Source organism: Brachionichthys hirsutus, chromosome 21, assembly GCF_040956055.1.
Source record: "Brachionichthys hirsutus isolate HB-005 chromosome 21, CSIRO-AGI_Bhir_v1, whole genome shotgun sequence".
Lineage (NCBI taxonomy): Eukaryota > Metazoa > Chordata > Actinopteri > Lophiiformes > Brachionichthyidae > Brachionichthys > Brachionichthys hirsutus.
The window spans coordinates 6,841,262-6,862,380 of NC_090917.1; the positions used below are offsets into that span (position 1 = coordinate 6,841,262).

The 21,119-nt window shown below is 40.8% G+C and overlaps 1 protein-coding gene across 1 annotated transcript in view; it reads right to left on the minus strand.

Moving 5' to 3' along the window:
• Positions 1 to 21,119, minus strand: part of snx29 (sorting nexin 29) — an 84,600-nt gene that overhangs the window by 32,830 nt on the left and 30,651 nt on the right. The window contains exon 16 of the mRNA XM_068754891.1: positions 3,744 to 3,850. Coding sequence (XP_068610992.1) covers positions 3,744 to 3,850 — 107 coding nt within the window. The remainder of the gene's footprint in view (positions 1 to 3,743; positions 3,851 to 21,119) is intronic.

Here is a 21,119-nt window from a genome sequence, read left to right on the forward strand (position 1 = left end):
ATTTGGCCCATGGTAAAGAGAGTCCAAGAGGAGAGAGTCAGAAGAATAAATACTAACGAAGCATCATTGGTGATTCTGGAATACTATTGTTTAAGGGCCTGAAAACGAATGCAGAAGGTAACAAGAGGGTAATGTTAGCATTTCAGAGACAACCAGCGACCATATTGGCTTGTTTCATTTGCTTATATTTGTGGCGTGTTTTGCATGTAGTTTTCCAGGTTATTCTACCCCTGTGAAGTGAGCTACAGAAGCAGGAGAGTTGTGAGCCTCGTTCTCTGTAGCCGGCGTGCAGGCTTTGAAAATCCGTCACGTCCTCTCTGCCTGTTAGCAGCGTGACGATGAATTAGGGAGACGCAGAAGAAGAAGGGAGGGGTCCAACTGGTTTGACTGTTAATCCAATCATTTTCAGAAGCCTATAGACCCAATTTAAAATGTCCCCCCTGCATGTATAGGCACAATGACATGGAGGCATCTCTGTGGTGTTGTGCTCGTATTTGGCGCTTTTTGTGCAGTTATTTATTCTGATTTCTTTTTTCTAGCCATCGGTCTGTAAGAAAGTGAGCGCAAAGGAAGAAGTGGATGATATACATTGAATTAAAGCATGAAATCATAGAAAAACACAAGTGAGGAATGTGAGTCGTGAACTTGGAGAGGCAGTACTTCAGCGATATGTACCATACTGAAAAACAAGAAGTAGATAAAGGTCATAATGAGGCTGTGGCCTGAGGTCGTGTCCAAAAGGAACTTTGAAGAATTCAAACCCAAAGCAGAATTGGTGGAGGAGATCGGATGGAGAAGTCAAAGGAGCTACAGAGTTTTATCAGGAGACTAGAACCTTGTTGGTAAGTACACTGTTTGCCATACTCAGGACCCCGGAGAACATTGTAGTGGCTTTAAAACTGGGCATTAAAAGACATGACATGGAAAGCTTGACAAGAGATCTGATTACAAGTATGAACAAAACCGGCTCACCTTCTTTATTCTGAAAAGAACTGCATGCATTATATAGCATTTGAACTTTTTAAGTGTCACGCTCACGAGCATAACCCAGCAAAGACACAATCCAGGCATACACTCCCGGTCATCGCTGCCTCTGCTCTCTGGAAGGGGGAGGTTCTGAGTAGTGGCGAGTAATTGCTGTTCTTGTTCTTGATGTTGTTTATGGTTAATTAATGAGTTTGTGGATCAAAGGGAGAATGTCTGGTCTCACCGGAAGTTTCGACCCATATCTCTTCCCCAACCGCCAAAAGTATTCTCCAGCTGAGTGAGAGCTTTTTGTTCTTTAGCACTGATGATATGTGCTTGTGTTTGATGGTGTTATTTCTGTTCTTCATTAACAGCTGCTGAGATTTCTGGTACACAGACACTTAACGTCCAGACAGTATGATGTTAACACGTTAAAAATACCTCAACATACGAGTGTTTTCCGAGACACGAGCAAACCTGCAAGCAAAGTTTTGCTTTGAGACATGAGCAACTTCCAGATGGTGGCGTTAAAAGGCTGAGCGCTTAAAGCGCGCTTCACTCGTCCAGTTCAGGTATTCACCACCTTCCGTACTCGTCTCCTGCATCCCCCGTGTTGTGTTTCCATTATTTACGTTATTCTGGCTGTATCCGAGTATTCCTTATAAGTGATGAGTCCAAAGAAAGCGAGCGCTAAGGATGGCAGTTTTATTTAAAGATCCCATATTATACTCTTTCTCCACAAGTTAACGCAGTTTCCAGACACTTATATGAAATATCTGTGACAGTCGTTGGTCGAAATAGCAAACAGATGCTGCAGGACAGAGTCCCTCTTTTCTGTCTCAAACAGCTCTGTCAGAAAAGCCTCTGAAAACAAAAACTAAACAAAATTCATTGCGTGCATGTGCACACACGTCTTGTGCATGTTTTAGTACCGTGACGCCACAGTAAGAGAGATTTCTTCCGGAAGCGTTTCTGTACTTGATTACAGAACTACACAAACTAACTGGATGGTGAATTTAGCTGTTTAGCATAATAATAGTGTAGAAACATGGGAAACGTGAGTTTTTCATAATATGGGACCTTTAATCTGTATTTAACCAGGTAAGTTAACTGATAATTATCTTTTGCAATAGCGAAATTAATCCTCACATCAGGACTGACAGTAGTGCTGCTGGCCCTGAATAGATGCATGTGTATCATAGAAACCTAACTCTGTTCCGTGATCCCTCTGGGCATCAAAGTCCTATCCAGACAGTTTGGTAAAAACATTACTTGGTATTCAGGATCAACAGTTCACTGCATATCCTGTCTTGTGTGATTAGGAAGTCTTGTTGATGTCGTTTGTCAAAGATTGTTCTGTTCAACAACACAATAAGCATCAAAGATACGTGAAGCGCTTGTGCTCTGTATGGTTAGTTCAATCAAAAGCATCAAAGCTCAACTGGCCCGAGAGCGGTGGAAAGCCTGGTGCGCCATTGTGTCCCACCAACTCCTCCACCCTCATTGTGAAAGCAGATCGAGACTGACAGCTGAGCAAATGGACATATAAATAAGTAAACACCACTAAAAATGTACCACACATTCATGTGCATGAATAAATGAAACCATAGTTTAGCCAAACACGGGCAGGATTATTTCTTCTTAAAAAAATCATCCAACCATAGATGAATTATTCATGTAGACCCCGGAACACATTACCTATTACAATTCCCAGATCAGTATTTTCCTTCCTCATTCATCAATCTCACAGAAAGCTGGAGGTAACTCCCATCATGCATCACACCTCTGGCAAAATTACACATGATGCCCAGTCACTGAACGTCACCATACAGTGCAATTGATATTTTTGACTGGAGCCTGCTGAGGGAGTCGCTTTCAGAAGTGTAAAGAGAAACCAAAACAGCTGCAGGAAATACAATTTTCTCCTTAATTTACATTAGCTGGGGAAGGATTTTGCATCCCCATGCACAGCCTCAAAAAAGCCCCAAAATGTATTTCATTCATTTTTTTGACTGTGCTTACAAAAGATCTGCTTTCGGAAACTCTCAGTGATGTGTTACGGAAGGTTCTCTCACATAAATTAAGAAAGAAAGAAAAAAATCACACAAACAAATGAAAAGACCGTCATGAAACAATCGTATTCCCTGCTCCACATTTTGCAGTGTGTGGTAGCAGCTGGGACTTGGACAGGAACGCTGTGAATCGCAGTGTTCCTCCAGAGCAAACAATGAATACTGTTTGAGCTTCTGGCACTGGCAGAGGATACAACAAAAAGAATTCCCCATTGAAAAATCCTGTTTATCATCTGCAGAAAACAGCAGAAACCTGAAGAGTCGGATTTTCTTTTGCGACATGAACCAATGGGGACAGCTAGCTTTGCTCTGCCCAAAGTAAACATTCGCTGAGGTGTTATTTTATTTATGATATAAGACTTTAATGCATTTATAAATGCCATCAGGCAGTGCTTGTAGCAGCACATAGTGTTTAGATTTGACATGACTGTTGCGGGTCATGATCATAGCGACACAAAAGATGCAGCCTGTAGCCTGAAAGATCTGTAAAGATCTGATATGAATTGTATCTGATGACCCTTGAATGAATTAAATAATCTGGATTTGCTAAAGGAATAAGTATTTCTCAAATGTTTCCTTTATATCTTGTATTTCATACTTACAAAATGTGATGAGACATACACTGGAAAAGACAATGAGCAAATAACTGTGACCGTTTCTTGATGAGAACCGTAACGTTCAGTAAGGAATAGAGAGAGCGCTCACCTCGATGAGTTTGCGTTCATAACTGGAGGCCAGTTCCTCCACGTCACCCATGAACTTGTTTTGTGGGACAGGGATTTGGTCTTCACTGGACTGCATCATCGAAAGGGCTGCAGCAAAAAGACGAGAGCAGCACAACGATTACACAAACATGCATGCGGTGACACACAAAAACACACACTATTATTGCTGTGGAGAGTTGCGGCACAAGTGCTTTGTTGTTTTTGTTAAGAAGAGAGTGTATCACGTTGGTGTACCAACGTGATACACCAACATGATTGGCGCACAAACACACACTACAGGAAAGCAAATATTCCAATATGCAGTCATGTTTTCTCACAATTGAGCAAATCCACATGAGAAAATGTCCTGAAACCCCGTGTTATCCGACTACAACAGAAAAGTGTCGCATGTCTGCAGCAATAAAAGTAGAAACGCCCGGTTGATTTATTTTACCCTCTTTGAATCATGTATCCTTCATTTCTCTTCACCGTGGCTAATAATAGTTACTAAATTATTTGAAAGGCAATTCAAATATTCCAGTCCTTTTTACAGCCGCCGATAGCACTAAAATAGAGATTACGGATGCAAATTAATGCACACATGCTGAAACAATAACTCTATCACTAAGTCGCCGTATTAATAGTAATTATGCATGTGTACAAAACTGCAAACAAAGCCTGAAACATGAGGTTTTGTATTTGTAGGAACTATTTATTCACTTTTAGCCTGCAAAAATTTGACTTCTTAGTTGGGATCCTTGACAGCGAAGTCCCGGCTACCCTCAGATTAACTGGAATTGGTCTAGGGGCGCTAATATGGATATTGAATGAATCCTATAATCACCTCAATATTGAACAGATTTATCACATATCATAGATTTTCCTCATACTGAGCAGCTTATTATGCAGTATTTATACAGCGAAACAGACCGTAAAATAAATGGCAAACTTCTTTCTGGCTCAAACCTCCAAGCCAACCTTATATACTGTATCATCATCATCATCATCATATCACCTTATATATCATGTGGTGTTTACACACACACACAATTACTGGGGTTGACAGAAATGCATTATCATGGCTCCTTCAAAGTTCCCAGCAGCAAAGCAATCCCAAAGCTTATCTTCAGCCCGCCATAAATACTGTATTGTATCGCTCAGTCAGCAGCCTAATGACCTCAAAAGCTATTATGCACACACCGCCACAAAACACATTTCTATAGTGACAGGCGAAACCAGGAAGGCACAGAAATGAAAACAATAGCATAAAGATTCCAAACGAATACTTGACCGCATCAAGACACACAGAATTGCTGCCGTTTGCTCCGACGGCTCCGGTTTGAGCTCTGAATATTGTTTCCCTTAAGTTGTTACTTGTCACATTGACAGGCCGTTAGCAATGACACACGTATCCAGTGGGTGCACGAGGGAGAAAAGAGGTGTGGGTGAATTAAGAGAGAAGGGGATCAAAAACAGAAGTTCCTGAATCTCCCTCTCTTGGACAGACAGCTGGTCTGCAACAACAAAATTAACTAACCATAGCAGCTGTGTGTGTGTGTGTGTGCGCGTTTCCCACAAGTGTGTGTCTCCTGGGATTTCACCTGATGGTGTGCATCTCCAGAGATGTCTCTCTAATGATCACTATGTGTGAGATAATGAGGCGGTTTAGCAGGGAGGTCCGCAGAGAGACGGATGCACACAGTCCAGTGGTTTCATCTCCGTAAGGAGGAGGATTTCCCAAAAGCTGGACTGAATGTTTCAAAGGTTACAGGAAAACAGTGGCGCACTTTATGGGTCACATCTGGACTGAATGTGATAAATGCTGTCCTTCTTTCGGGTCCATTAGGCCTGCCTTCCAGTGTGGTTGTGATGCCAAAAATGTGTCTCATTGGTGCAGATGATTCAAGGTGGCACATTCTTCATCCTACACGGTGAAGTTGGAAAAAGTCACAATTAACAGAAAATGTTTTTAAGAGAAGGTAAAAGAAAATTACAAAATAGAAAAGCACTCAGAGCGCCGACCTCCACCAAGCAGCTTATTCCCCTCCTAATTGGATCTACACTGTCCACATGGTGATCTGGATCATCACCAAAAGGTTCTAAATTGTTCTTGGTATCTTTTTACACCAACCATGAAAAGATAAAGTGAATCAGAGTTGCTGTGTATTTTTTTAACTGATTTTTGAATCCGTAAATGGAGTTTCAATGTTAAAATTAAAAACTTTTTCCTGACTACATTCTGGATCAGATCCAAAATGGATCCTACCTCCTACATGATCGTGACAAATTCCATAAAGATCGGTCAACAATCAACCAAGATATTAAGGAACAAATTTTGAAGCTCCATTGACTGCAATGTTACTGAAAATTCCAAAGTTATGCAGAATCCAGGATCTATTCGGGATCATCACACAGAGCGCACTTTACATTAGAAGTGACATGTGAAAAAAAAAAAGAAACTGGTCTCCAAAGTGGAAGTTTACACGGTCAGTCAGAGCGTTGGTGAAGCGGGGGGACTTTGCCCATTAGCAGTACTTGGCTGGAAACCTCAATCCACCACCCCGAGTAGGCAGCAGACTGTAACAAACAGACGTCCATCAAGCCGGAGCGAGCGTGCTAAATAAAACATGTGCAGTTCCCACCGGAACAGTCCTAATGCGCAATCGAGAGGAGGGCTGCATGTAATGACGCCAGAGCACAAACCCTGAGCACGCACACCACTGTGAAATTGCGGCTGTTCTAAATCTAGTCTTCCACATCTCATCTTCTTATGAGATCGCGTCATCCCTCCCAGATCCTGCTTTCCATCCTTTATTCTTTCAGTTTGCCCTGAACTTTCTTTAATCTCTCTTTCATTGAAAAACACATCTTTATTTTTGCTGAATTTTCTCTTCTGAAGCATTGATTTGGTTTCTTCTTTTTTTAAACTCCTGTACTTCCCCTTCCTGCTGCTCAATTATGCAATCTTCTAACTCGCCTACCTTACCTTTGAAATCTTCCCGGCTCCTCATCCATTCATCCTCCCTTTTTCACTGTCTTTCATCTTTCGTTTCATTTCTTTTTCCGTCCCATCAATCATTCATTGTCATTGTAACTTAAAAGCGTACTGCACTGCGATGTTTCAGTACCTACAGTAATAATGTACATTTTGAGGGCCATCATGCATATAAATGAAAATGATAAAAATACACACACACAAAGGCACAGCACATGCAGGCAGGTTGAGGCTCAAAATTAATCTTAAAATCATTTAGAATTCAGGACGGAGGAAAAATAAAGTATTTGTGCCTCATTCGATAAACAACACAAACAAACAACACAATTGTCTTTCTTTCGTCTTTCTTTCTTGATCACACACACAACATTGAGTTAATCACGCTTTCAGGCCATACATTTATGGGAAGGCAAGGGAACAGGCAGACAGCGGATGAACTTAATTACAGAGTGGTAATCAAAACCAATCTTCCTTCATTTTCCGATCATTCATGGGTCATTTCTCAGGTTCCCGTCCTTGTGATAACAGAGGCCTTTGTGCCTCGGTGCATGTTTGTAGAAGAGAGGAAGGATCACGCCAGCTTGTTGTCGTTTCTCAGGACAAAGAGAGCAAGATTTCCGTTATTGGAACACACAAGGCCGAAGATGAGAAAATCACTAATGCCTTTGATCAAGAGGATCAAAATGACTGTCAGAGGAGGCTGCTGGTCAAGAGTGGAGGAACACCGACATCCTGATCACACATCCAGGAGTAATTCCACACCTGTCTTCCCCTTTCCTAGGGTGTCTGAGCTGGCATGAAAGATACTGGTGCAATTTTGATGAGGAAAGAAGGGTAAACTGAAGCAACCGTCTTTGGGCTTGCAGAGAAAACTGCAGCTGAACCAACATCAAATCAAATGTGTGGGATCTGGACTGTACCACCAAGTATTACATTAATGTGTGTTGCTTTGCTCTACGTAGTAAAGGATGTGTATGCAAACATGCCTGGGGCACAAGACAAATTACACTACTGAGACACATAAGGCTGCGAAAAGACAAAAATGTACAAAACAATCATCCCTCTTAGAGCATCTCATTGCGTTAACTGTCACACAAAAAGATTAATGTCTCCATTGGGGATCCAAAAGGTTTAAAATTAGTTTGCTTCATTTTACTAGGAAGAAGCGCACCTCTTCATACACCTCAGATTCACGTGAAGCGACTAAAAGCTCAGTCAGAGACCATTAAATTTGATCATTTAATGCTGGAAGTATAATGAGACAGGTAGGCTCATCACTGCCACGTGAACAAGCTGCCACTTTTTAGAAGATTTCTGTCTTCGTTAGACGGATGCAAAAAACACACCTTACAAAACTAGAATACGTCTTAAACCTTCAATCCATGCTCTTTCAAAGTGATCTTGACCCTTATAATCTCCTGCTGCCAGCAAGAACACCCCATGTTATCTTTTGTGATGCTTTACCCTGAGTACTCTATGTTCTCTGGCTATAATTACTTGTATTATCTGAAAGGCCCCATTTTGTCTATTCTTGTCATCTATTCTCTGCTTCTGCAATGACCCAGTTTTCCCACAGGGATTATTAAAGTTTCATTTTATCAAATGCTCTTATCTGAAATACTCTGCCTTTGTTTAGCCTTCGCATCTTCAAGCATGAACACATGTAAGCAGATTAAACAACAGTACAAATGATGAGAAGTGTCATTGCTCATGTTGGAGGGGGGTTTGAGATCAATACGTGGATTTTGTTCAGCGGAATAATTTTATCTAATTTATATTTATGGCGAATGCTGAGGAATGCCAAGCACTAAATGAAACTTTACAATCGGAATGAGAACAAAAAGTAGATAACATGCAGCTGCCTTTGCCAATCGCATTAATGCTCACACATGAGCATACAGCTCACGCCATCTCTGCCATGCTAAATCTCATTTGACAAAATGAATCCTGTGGAAAAGCGTCAGTGCATTTTTGGTATCTTGATGGCTCACATTTCTGCAGGGAAGACTCTTGCAAGAACTCTAGAATAAGGCATTCGCTATGGTGGACCAAATGAAGGTCTTATTTTTGTTCAAGTTGACGTCAAAAGGATATAGAATTACTGCGCTCGCCTCATCTGTAGAATTAGGATGAATGAATCTTTGCTGCCCAAATTGCATCCTCACTACATGATCATTACTGCCTCGAAAAAGAAACAGAAAGAATCCACTTTTTCAAAAGGCATAATTGCGCTTCTGAGTCAAAAAAGAATCAGGAGGAAAGAAACACAGTGGGGGGGTGTTGTAATTGAATTTTAAATCTCCAACTAAAGCACAGCATGCCGAGATCTCATCATCATCTGTAAACACTTTTCCTTTGAAATGAACGGCAAATGGGGTAAGAGGCAAATACAAATACAAGATGGGCAGGTCACCATGTTCATTACAGGGCTGAAAAACATTAGATTTAACGCTACGGCCAATGAGCCCATATGTCTCTGGACCAGGAGGAAACTCCTTCAAACCCTGAGGTCAACAGAAAAGGACCCCAGCTGGCTGGTGAGCTGAAGCCCAGAACCGTCCTGCTGTGGCTGACTGAGTTCACCTCCGTGCCGCCCCACGTCTATAAGGAAGCAACAAAAGGCTCCTTATCTTAGCACGCTAAATAAAATCTTGGCTTCCTGCATTAAAACAGATCTTTAGCCAAATCTTTGGCCTGCTCATGCTTCATTTGTTTTCTCACCTCCTCCAGAACCCTTTCGTTCGTATTTTAAAACTATACTGAAGGATGGTAGAAAAAGTGTGTGTGTGTGTGTGTCAGCTACGAAGCGTCACAGCGCAATCTGCTGCAGCCTATTGGAGCATTCACACACTAATGTATGACAAGATTCTCATGTTCACAGAACCAGTAACACACAAACATACTGCAGCGGAAGTCAGCTATGACAAATAGAGAATACATTACAACAAATGAGAACAGTCGTTTCACTGAATGTATCAATGAATATGATACTCACAGCATGGTGTTGAATTTCATAAAGAAAAATAACAGAATTACAGATTTCAACCATCAGCTGTCATGTTCCTTCATAGATTTAATTTTAATTCAACAAACTCACTAAACTATTAAATAAATATCATGTGAGCGGATAAAAAATGGATATGCTCCCTATTACTGACATGCTGTTGATGTTCTTTGGTGCCTTATCACAGGGACAACAAACAATTCTCTGAGAAATGCAAAGACCCAATTCAAACAGGGACTCAGTTTCCACCCCAAACAAGGATTTGGAGACATCGCAACGATAATGTGAGTCAATCAACCACCAATGATGTGAGTCAAATCCGCGCACAATAATGTTTTCCCTCCCTGTATAAATGCTTCATTACAACATCGCCACAGCTTTATCATCATCAAAAAAGGCACTATTGAGCCGAGTCAGCCAAGATTTGGTGCCATCATCCAAGTCATTTATGAGAATGTAAATGAACAAATACACAATTGAGTAATACTTACAGCATTTAATTAGTATTCATTTTTATGATTCAATTTGTATTCCACAACCAACGTTTATTCCAACAACCCTAGAAGCACAGGAGGTTTCCAATCTTCTCAGCGACATTCTTGTTAGTTGAATGTCATTCTAGCGTCGCACAATTAAAATGTTAACACTATTACTAGTAAACACTGTTTACTATTCGGAGAAGTCTACCTCTTCTTGTCAGTGTTTAAGATAAGGAACATGAGGTATGGCGTGTTTGAGATGGTGCCCCGTGCTCTGGCTTTGTACGCCCAGAGGGGGAACGGTACCAACGTGGCAGAAGGAGCATTAAGTATTGATGTTGCCATCTGGAGGACAGGAGGAGTTTTTTCTTGAATTATAAAGACTTGATCAAAAATGCTTTCTAGTGGTATCAATTGAAATGTTTTGAGACATACACCAATCAGCCATAACGTTATGACTGCCGACAGTTGAAGTGAATAGCACTGATGATCTCTTCATCGTGGCACCTTTTAATGTGTGAGAAATATTAGGCAGAAAGTGAACATTTTGACATCAAAGTTGTGAAAAATGGGTGAGTGCAAGGATTTGAGAGGGTTTGACAAGGGCTTAATTATGTTGGCTAGACAGCTGGGTCAGAGCATCTCCGAAAGTGCACCTCCAACTGAACTACTGAATAAATTAACACTGATTCTGATAGAAAGGTGTCAGAATACAAGGTGCATCAATGTTTGTGGCGCACTGTGGTTAGGGTTAGTCACGCTTTTTTCATAGTTTGGCTGGTCCTGTGACTTAAACTCAGGTGTGACTTATGCAAATTAAAATATGTACATAAACCCTCAGTCATCCAGAGTTCCAACTTAAGTATCCGCAACAATGTTTTCATCATTCCTTCTCGCGAGATTGTTCTGAATCGTGTGATCAGTTTGTTTACCTCGTCCTTAAGGCGGTGTCGATCAATTCCGGTGTTTTGTGGAACTTTTACAGATAAATAGAGAAATTCTTGCGATGAGATCTGAAACGTTTAATGCTTGCTGGAACAATCTGGGTCCTGAAACGGTCAATGATTACAAGGGCTTTTTCCACAAAGACATTCAAAGTGCAGCCGTAACCACGTCCGTGCGACTGGCTGAGCTCCGAGGCGGGGGGGGGCTTCGAGGATGAGTTTGAGGCTCTGATAGACGGACGTGATGCCCTCAGTAATGACGACATGTTGGAGATGAGTAAGGAATTATTAACACGAGAAGAAGAAGATTCTGAAAAACGAAGAAGAGCCCGAGGAGTTAACTGGGCTAACAATAGAGCGCCGAGCGGAGTTGATGCGAATGGCAAAGGACATGCTTCATTGACAACATGCTTCTATTCATGAAAGTGCAAAATGCCATCGAATCAGATACCGCCGTTTATAGAGGCAGGTTGAATAACATGAAGAAACAGCGATCTCAGTTACTAAATATTTTTTCCAGCGATTTAATAAAATGGATTCAATATAACCTGTGTACATTTTTGTGACATTTTAGGTGGGCTCGCAGGTTGGTGGTATTCCCAGAGTACTTCGCGTTTGTGTGCCACAGCTTGCAAACCACCATACTAAATCGTCGCTTTTCTTTTTCTTATTAAACCCGAAATGCTCCCACACATCTGCTTTTGATACTCACCGCCATTCGCTCAGCTCTAACTGGAAGAGAAAGACTTCGGCATCTGGGTAAGTTGCTAGAAATGCTCTACAGCGACACTAGCAGCTGGCAGACCAAATTGCTCTTCCTGCAAAGTGCAGGACACGGGGGATTTGAATGGGGCTTAATGTATCAATAATCTCGGCTGAAAAACCAATGCTCTCTGGGGAAACAAAATATCGATATATATCGCAGAATCAATAAAATTGCTCAGCTCTAGTGTTGTGTGTCGCGTGCACAATAGGCTACGTGTGCGCTCGTGAAGCATACACTACTACAATGATTCAATGACACCTATTTCTTCGTTAGTCTATTAAAGCACCAAAGATGAAGACATTTCTCTGTTAAGACCAAAAACACTGCTCTTATTCGTCTTGGTGCTGATCCATAATGGATGAATGCCATGACACGGACCAGTGGCTCCATGTGAGCCTCAGGAACAACAGTAAGTCTTAAATGAATGACCCAAGAAAAGGACAAAAGAGGTGGCAGATTCATGGCAGAAAGTCAAAGTGCGGATGATCTGTCCCCTCAGTCACATCCGTAATCCCTTTTGGGGGTTTTCCAGCATGTAGACTAAGAGCGAGGTCAGGCCAGAGCTTAGTGGAGCGAGATGTCTTTCCAAACTATTTAACAGTACACATCTCATTTCCTCTCAAGCTATTATAGTAAATCTACATTATGGAAGCCTGTCAGCGACTGTCTGCCTCTCCTCACACCATTACAGACCAGCAGGGACACAGACGCCACGCTGGAGACTCAGGGTCACATTACCATTTATGGGTAAAAGATATCGACCAGGAGGGAGCTGGTATCAAAGGTTGTATTCAGCGAAAAAGCACAAACTCCATTAAGATGAATGACTGAGCTCCTTCCGACAGTTTCACTATACTGTAGTTTGCACAATTATTAAATATTACATTAGTAAATGGGGAGGTGCCCCAAAATTGACTCATACAGATCCTCATCGTGTTCCTCATTGCTCCATGTGTGGAAATCCCAAAGCCAACCTTCCCTCAGTCAGGTCTGTTTGATTGATGTGATTTAATTTAGGGCTTTATGTTTCTGGTTTGTTTAGTTGCAGTCATTTTCACTGCACTTTCTTCTATTGTGATGCAATGTTTGTTTCTGGTTTGTTTAGTTAGTCGTTTTCACTGCACTTTCTTCTATTGTGATGCAATGTTTGTTTCTGGTTTGTTTAGTTGCAGTCATTTTCACTGCACTTTCTTCTATTGTGATGCAATGTTTGTTTCTGGTTTGTTTAGTTAGTCATTTTCACTGCACTTTCTTATATTGTGATGCAATGTTTGTTTCTGGTTTGTTTAGTTAGTCGTTTTCACTGCACTTTCTTCTATTGTGATGCAATGTTTGTTTCTGGTTTGTTTAGTTAGTCATTTTCACTGCACTTTCTTCTATTGTGATGCAATGTTTGTTTCTGGTTTGTTTAGTTAGTCATTTTCACTGCACTTTCTTATATTGTGATGCAATGTTTGTTTCTGGTTTGTTTAGTTAGTCGTTTTCACTGCACTTTCTTCTATTGTGATGCAATGTTTGTGTTGACCTCAGCAAATTAAATCATCAGTCGGATACATATGTAGCTTTCCAGCGCTGAACCTGACAGTGGACTTCAGCACTGGACAGCTCCAGTGCTGAAGCTTGTTTTGATTTTTACCTCCACCAAGGTTTTTGCAAATTGATTTGTTGTACACTGCTCTTATTCGTCTTGGTGCTGATCCATAATGGATGAATGCCATGACACGGACCAGTGGCTCCATGTGAGCTATGGTTCCACAATAGACCATTACGGAAAGTGTGCTTTTTGTGAATATCTTCTAATCTAATAATTATATCAATGTGAATCCAAATACTAAAGATATGTTTTCATGCTTAAGGAATCTAAAACTATAGATAAAACACACAATTATTGGTGTAAATCACAATATAAGGGGACTGAGGTCCAAGTGCTTTTCTAGTTGCATCTGGATTGAGGGTTAAAAGAGAAGCAACACCGTCTATAACAATGTCAGATTGATGGACAGTTTGCCATCAGCAAGCTACAGAGAACAACGATTTATAATCTCATAAATAATGTCAACAGAAATAGATGAAGAAGAAATCTATTTTCAATTCAAAATATTTTTTAAAAATAAAAAATAAAGATTTACAAAAGAAAAGTAAATCAGAATCAGAAATCAGAAAAGTTCGATGCCAACCTCACATGAAACTAGTTTGAACAGTTTTTAAAAATGTGTAATACTTTTTATTTTGATCATATCTATGCTATGCTCTCATGTTGTTTAAATAAATATATGCAGTTACTATTACTGAACATTTACGGTAACAACAAGCGTAAAGCGGGTCATTAGTTCTAACATGATTCCATGTGTGGTTTTGCGTACCAAATGGTGCTGCTTACTGAAACAGGGAAACTACTATTTCAGCATCATGATAAGTACTTCAACTCTAATTATCCAGCCTTAAGTACGATGTTGTAAACACCGCTACAACCAAAATAACACAAGCTGAAGAACTTCCTGAGTTCCAAAGCAAACACTAACAACTGCATATGTTATTTAATCAATACAAGAGCCAATTAAACAGGAGATGAGGGTACTATTAGACGCTGGAGATCAGCCTTAGCTAATCACTAGAGATGAAAGAACGTTTCAATCAGCACCACCTGCTTTTACACATCGCTCTTGAAAACAAAGGCAATGAGCAAGAGTTTGTGTTCTGTAAACTCTTCAACTTCACTTTGTGTGTCTGTCAGGAGCCTGGCTTGTTCACATAAACCGGCCCCAACGTTAATTAGGTAGCCTTTAATCATGCTAACAAACTAACCTGCAAATATCCCCTTGGTTGTGTCGGCAGAGCAGTCCTGTCACAGCATAAATCTGTTGAAACGGTGAAATGACCCCTGCTGCTGCAGTGATACAAGGGATCTGCATTAAGCTCATCACTTCAACAACACACACAAACAGCAGATCGCCTGTCTTCTGCTAGACATATGCAAAAAAAAAACACACAAACACATGCAGCCACTAAGTAGCGTACTTCCAGGAGGTAGTCTAGTCGTTCCAATTGTCAACAGCTTCCCCAAAAACTTCCCGACACTTATTTCCATATTCATAATTGCATACGAGGAAAAAGCTGCAGGAAATACAAGAGCACTTCAGGAGCGTTTCACACATGCAGAGGATGAAAGGACGCAGACAGCAGCAAGAACACTTTAAAGCGTACTTTTGAGTTTCTTTCTACTTGTCATCTTCCTCCATTATTTCTTCTCAGGCAACAGCTCACACACAGCAGCTAAAAGCACAAGGTGAAAATATATAGCTATAGTTGCTTTCTACGGCTGCCCAAAGCGCTGCAGAATAATCCAATATACATACAGATGTATTTATATCTTCACATTCACTCTGAACATTTTCAGCAGTGAGATGTGAAAGTAAAGATGAAATATTAGAGCGGCTGAATATGAGAAAACAGGCAAGGGGAGAAAAATGTTTGTAAAAAATGATGCGAGAGAAAATGGCTGTGTGAGGCTTGCATGCGAGTGTTAAATATGTCTGTATGAAAACGCTTTTGATCCAGACTCAAAATGACAAAACCAGTATTTCCTTGAATTGGCTGCAGGACAGAGGGATTCACCGGCGGAAAAGGTCCAGGAGATGCTCTGAGGGACACACAAAGCTTTGTCTCACTAGACTTGATTTTCTTCATTATGTAGTGAGAAGTTATTTCTATATATCTTTAGTTCAAATTCCAAGATAAAAGATGCAATGGCTTTGACTGCATATTAAATGCTTGAAAAGCAATAATGCAGAAGACTGCAACAGAGTTTTCCAGTAATCAGGCAGCAGTGGGAATCCTGTGAAGAGGACTCTGGCAGCATCTGAGATTCACAATCATGTCATCGGCAATGAGGAGCTAAAATGTTTCTGCTGTGACATGCAGAGCCCGAACAAACAACTTCTCCTTGAGATGCATGGCTGCCACATCTTCAATATCTTTGATTATTCCCTCGACCACTTTACTTTGAGATATAATTTTCTAATCATGACAATCTCATTCATATTTGCCGTTTAATTTATATGCATGCACTTGTCCTCACAGATGATATAGGATGAGATGTGAATCGAAAACAATTATTGAATATTCATACTCAGGACACACAGAGTTGATTGTAATAAAAACAAGCTGCAGAGCAATTTAATCTCAAATCAGACATGAGCCAAAACAAAATTATATTTATCTCAATCACATCCAGAGACCTCGTCTACATAGATACGTGATCCGTTTACATAATCCCAGATGAATACCATTCAACCTATTTCTATCCAAAACGTCAGCTGTACTTTGAGAAGAATCACCTTCACTTCTGTCTCGATATGAACGTCAGCACCTTTAATTTTCACTCTCTACTTCCTGACATTTTCGCTGCAGATGAGTTCATAACCTGATCTTGGGCACATCTACGCCTGTATTGAATTTATTTGTCAGCTAATAAATTCAGATTTACTCACCCTCGATGCATGTTGAATGAACATAAATGACTCGTAAATGACTCATCCCTAATGTGTGTTGATGCATGCAAAACATGACCCACAAACCATTTTACTTCTTCATCAATATTCTGTGTCCGATGTGTTACAGCAGGTTGGACAGACAGGTAAGGCCTCATGTGTCGTTAAAGGGGGGGGGGTGGGGGTACGAGGATACAAGCACAGGGACATGTCAGAACCACCTTGATGGTGTTGCAAAAGAAGTTATTCAATATCTAATTACAAATTTGTTCCCAGTAAAAGCCCAGCTCTTACTGAGGAGACGCGTATTAGTTTAGATGTGAGAAATATTGCACTACAGAGCTACAGTCCCGTTACAGTTGTAAATAAACTACAAAAATAACAGACCATCTAGCCCTCAAATTAATTCTCTTCTTAAAAAGAGGTAAGTGTATATGGCAGCATTTAGCTGCTGGGAATTTTAATTATCTCCACTAAAGAGGTTATATTTTCATACTTGTCTGAAAATTCTAATAATAATCTAGCTGTTGTGCATAGAGGCGACTTCAAATTTGTGGCGATAGCATTTATGCATCACACCATTGGCCATCGCCTGCAAAAAAGTGCAAGACAATCAGCGGCAATAGGAGGCGCCGTCACTGGAGCAGTTCATGTCTCTACAGAGCCTCCAAACATAGAGAAATGTTTTCCTTAATTAAGCACACCAGCATTGGTTATGTGCAACGTTTTTGTTAATAAACTCTTGTTAATAAAGTTAACACCGATTCCCACAAGATCACAAGATGATTTAATTCAGGTCATTTTAACAAGTGCCCTCCTGCTATTAGCAGCTGTTCACTTAAACTTCATCCATGGCTATTAAGATAAGATAGAGATAAGAATGAAAATAAAAAGTTGAACAACTGTGACCACAAAAAGTCAAAACATAAAGGATACAACTGGAGGCATAATCTATGATTAATCAGGCTTATTTAAGTAATGACTGGGTTAAATACAAGTGCTGGTGATCAGGTCTGGATTCTAATGAGGATAACAACAAAGGCTTCACTGGTCATTTAACCACAGTGGTTGAATGAACATGAAGGACCAGGAGGACATACATTATTTTTTCCGCAGCCCTGGATATTCTCTGAGACAAAGATAAAGAGAGAGAGATTTGCGGCATTTCTGGTGGCACACTTTCAGGAGTGGCTTGAAGCGGCTCCTCAAAGGCTCCATAGGGTTCAGAATGAAAAGGCTCCAAACGAGCATGGGTACATATCTGTGGAAGACTCTAAATATTCATATCCAAATCCCAGCAGTACTCCAAAAAGAAAAAGAAAACTCATAATCAAGCCGAGACGCATCACTCAAAGGAGATTACTCATATCTATTTGGAGACCCAATCTGAAACTAGAACAGAAGAATGACTCTTTTGTGCTACGGAGCATCCTTGAATTCTTTGAAAGGTACTCCAGACATTGAACATTTATTATCATTATTACAGGAATACTGGTGAACTGCAGAATATCCTAGAATCTCTATGTGACTGCCATTTGCTCAGCAGTCAGTGCTCTCCCTGGTGCTCCTGCATGAATCTGGTGTGGTTGTACCAACATTTATCTGTCTGTCTGTCTGTCAGCACCATAGATCCTGGATTCTGGATCACTTTGAAATTCTCATTAACATTGCAGTCAATGGAGCTTAATTTGCCAAAGTTTATGGAATTTGACACAGTCATGTGGGATGGGGGTCTCTATTTTAGCACATAATCTCATCAGGATCGGATCCCAGATATTGAAATGTTTAAAAAAATTGGGGTACACTTGCATTTCGGTGTACAGTACTGTGCGTTTAATATTAGATATAGAGATTTCTAACAAGCATCGTCTTATAGCTGAGTCAATTCCAGATAGGAGCACGTCAACGGATTTGTTGCATCTTTAATACCTGAGGAAACAGATCCACTTGAAAATGTTCAAGTGGATCTAGCAAATAGCAAAACTATTTGTTTTTTCGACACTTTTAATAATATGACTCGTACTGGGTGATTTCCTGACTTTCAATGTCAGGTCTAATGAATTTTGTCCAGCACTTTGAATTCTGATGAAACATTATGCAGAATTAATTACATTAATATCCCCTTTGGCTATACTTAGTGCTACTTGTGAGGTGTTTGCATGTTAGCACACTATAAAAAAGTTGATATGGAAAAAAAACATATTTACAATACAGTATCTAATGTTGGCATGTTCGCATATATCTGACGAGAACTGTTGAACAGACTAAATCTTAGGATTGATTTTGTATCTTAAAATAACATGAATTACTTGTTTCTACTTTGCATCAACAATGTAACTCAAAATACATAACAGCTCTTTCATCTGGATCCACTTTAATCTTTAATGGATCTCCTTCCACATGCATAGTCCACCCACTAGGTTTCATCAAAATCTGTCAAGCAGTCACAATGAATTCCTGCTGACGTTCAGACAAACAAACAGATGCCGGTGAAAACATAACCTCATTGTCGGAGGTAATTATCAACTGCCTTCAAACTCATTTATTCAAACCCTACCTTTGAAAATTGCCCATGCTCCTGCTGCCTTTTCTAATTAAATGCGTACACTCGTTTAAGGGAAAGAAACAACTCCATCCTGCTGCTTGTTCTGACACAGAAAGACCAACCTGCGACACATGGATCAATTATCACAAAGGGATTCAATCAATAAGTCATGAGGTAACATCACAGATTAATTCAATCGAGATATGGTCAGGATCAGTAGATGTTTAAAGTAAATACTAAACGTCTACCTAAAATGTTTACTGAGGAGGAGACAACACTAACTGAATAACAACAGAGGGAGGGGCTCCTACAATTTCATTATCAGCTCTGTGTGGGGGTCGCCACATAGGCTGGCTGCTGCTGCCAAGCACCGGTCAGCTCGGATTAATTCCCCCCTTGGACCAACTGAGCTGATGACATCATTCTGACTAAAGTATGTTTGTAAGCCTCCACCCCTACCCAGAGTGCATTGCATCAACTGTGAGCGATACTGCCGCAGGTATCCGAACAACAGCTGCCGCTGTAATTAACCCCCCCCCCCCCTCCTTTAAACAAGTGCGGATGCTCGACCTCAAACTCTCTGTACTTCTGGGGCACACAACCAGCCATTAGTCCATGTGGAGCTGCAGCAAAAGCAAGTCAAAGTAGAACGGCTGCCCACATAGCAAGCAGCCACGGTGTGGTTCCTCCTCAGCTGACATGTCCTCACTGAAACTCAACCTTGATAGGTCCTCACTCCAACAGAGACACATACAGAACTACTTTTTGTTACCATCCATACAGGCAGTCATGTGGTAAATGAGGCTAGTCTGTGTCCTGCTACTACAGCACCAGTTCACGTCAACAGGACGGCATGAATTACTCCAAAGACAAAGGAGAGGAGACCGAAGAAGAGATGTTAAAAAGACAGGTGCTGCGCTAGCTTGGGAAAAAAAAACTGTCTTACATGCATGTAGACATGAATGGTGACAAGCATGTTGGGGAAATGTTGCGCACAGAGGATAGCGAAGGCCTGGAGGCATGCGGGTCTTTGTGTACGCGTGTTCCTGTGTACTTAAAACACCCCGAGGCAAGAGACGAGGCAAATCTCCTGGTGCCGAAACTGAGGGCTATGTCTCCCGTCTCTCCACACAATTCAGTCTCAGAGACAGATGCCTTACTTCATCACATAGCTTCAAGAGGAATGAATGAGCACACATATCAGAACTGTCCTCTTTAAATGGATTTTATATATGATTGTAAAGACTTTTGCTTCACCGTCAAATTCAGAAGTTGTGATGAGGTGATATACCACTCTTTAAGAATGCAGTTATAAAGCAGATGATGACATGGCAGCTCATGATTGGCCATAACTTGAGCTTTTCCAGTTATTGTCACAGAATAAAATCAGCAAGCGGTTTTGCAGCAAACTAAAACTTTCGATAGTATGACTCAACCCTCACTGCAACATGGAAAACATATTTATATCTTTCACACGTGAACTTGCAATGTTTACAATATCAAATAATTGACAAAATGGAAGTTAATAAAAAAAAAAACCCATTTCCAGACCAACAAGAGGCATCAGAATGGAGTCTATGGCCCCGTTGGAGTGAGCTCCCTCCTCGGCTAAGCTTTTTCTTATTTATCTCTGGGAGAGGCAGGGGCATTCAGCAAGGTGATTAAAATGCTCATTAAAACGGGTCCATCCAGGTGATGAAATCTATCACACAACCCTGCTGTGTCCACATGGCAAAGCCTGTGAGATATAAGGATGCAGGTGCAACAACATGGCCCCACCTGTGACAAATAATATGTGACATCCCACTACCTTCCTCCTGCTAGCTAAATAACCCATGTGCTGTATTGACATGTATGCACACAAGGGGCCACCCTCTGCTGAAGGAAAGAAGCCCCCTCACCTCTGATCTCTTGGCTTGACGTCTGAGATTCCAAACGATGCGAGTGGCCGTCTGGCTCTGCAGCTACACGCCGAGGCTGTGGCTGAAGTGTGGACACAGTTGATCTCAAGTGATAGAGACAATGACTCATTTGTTATTTTCCAGTCAGCCTACTGGGACGTAAATAACTTTCAAACATAAACCACTTACACACCTACCATATCAAACACACATTTTAATTTAGGTGGCACACACACATCAAAACACAACGCGT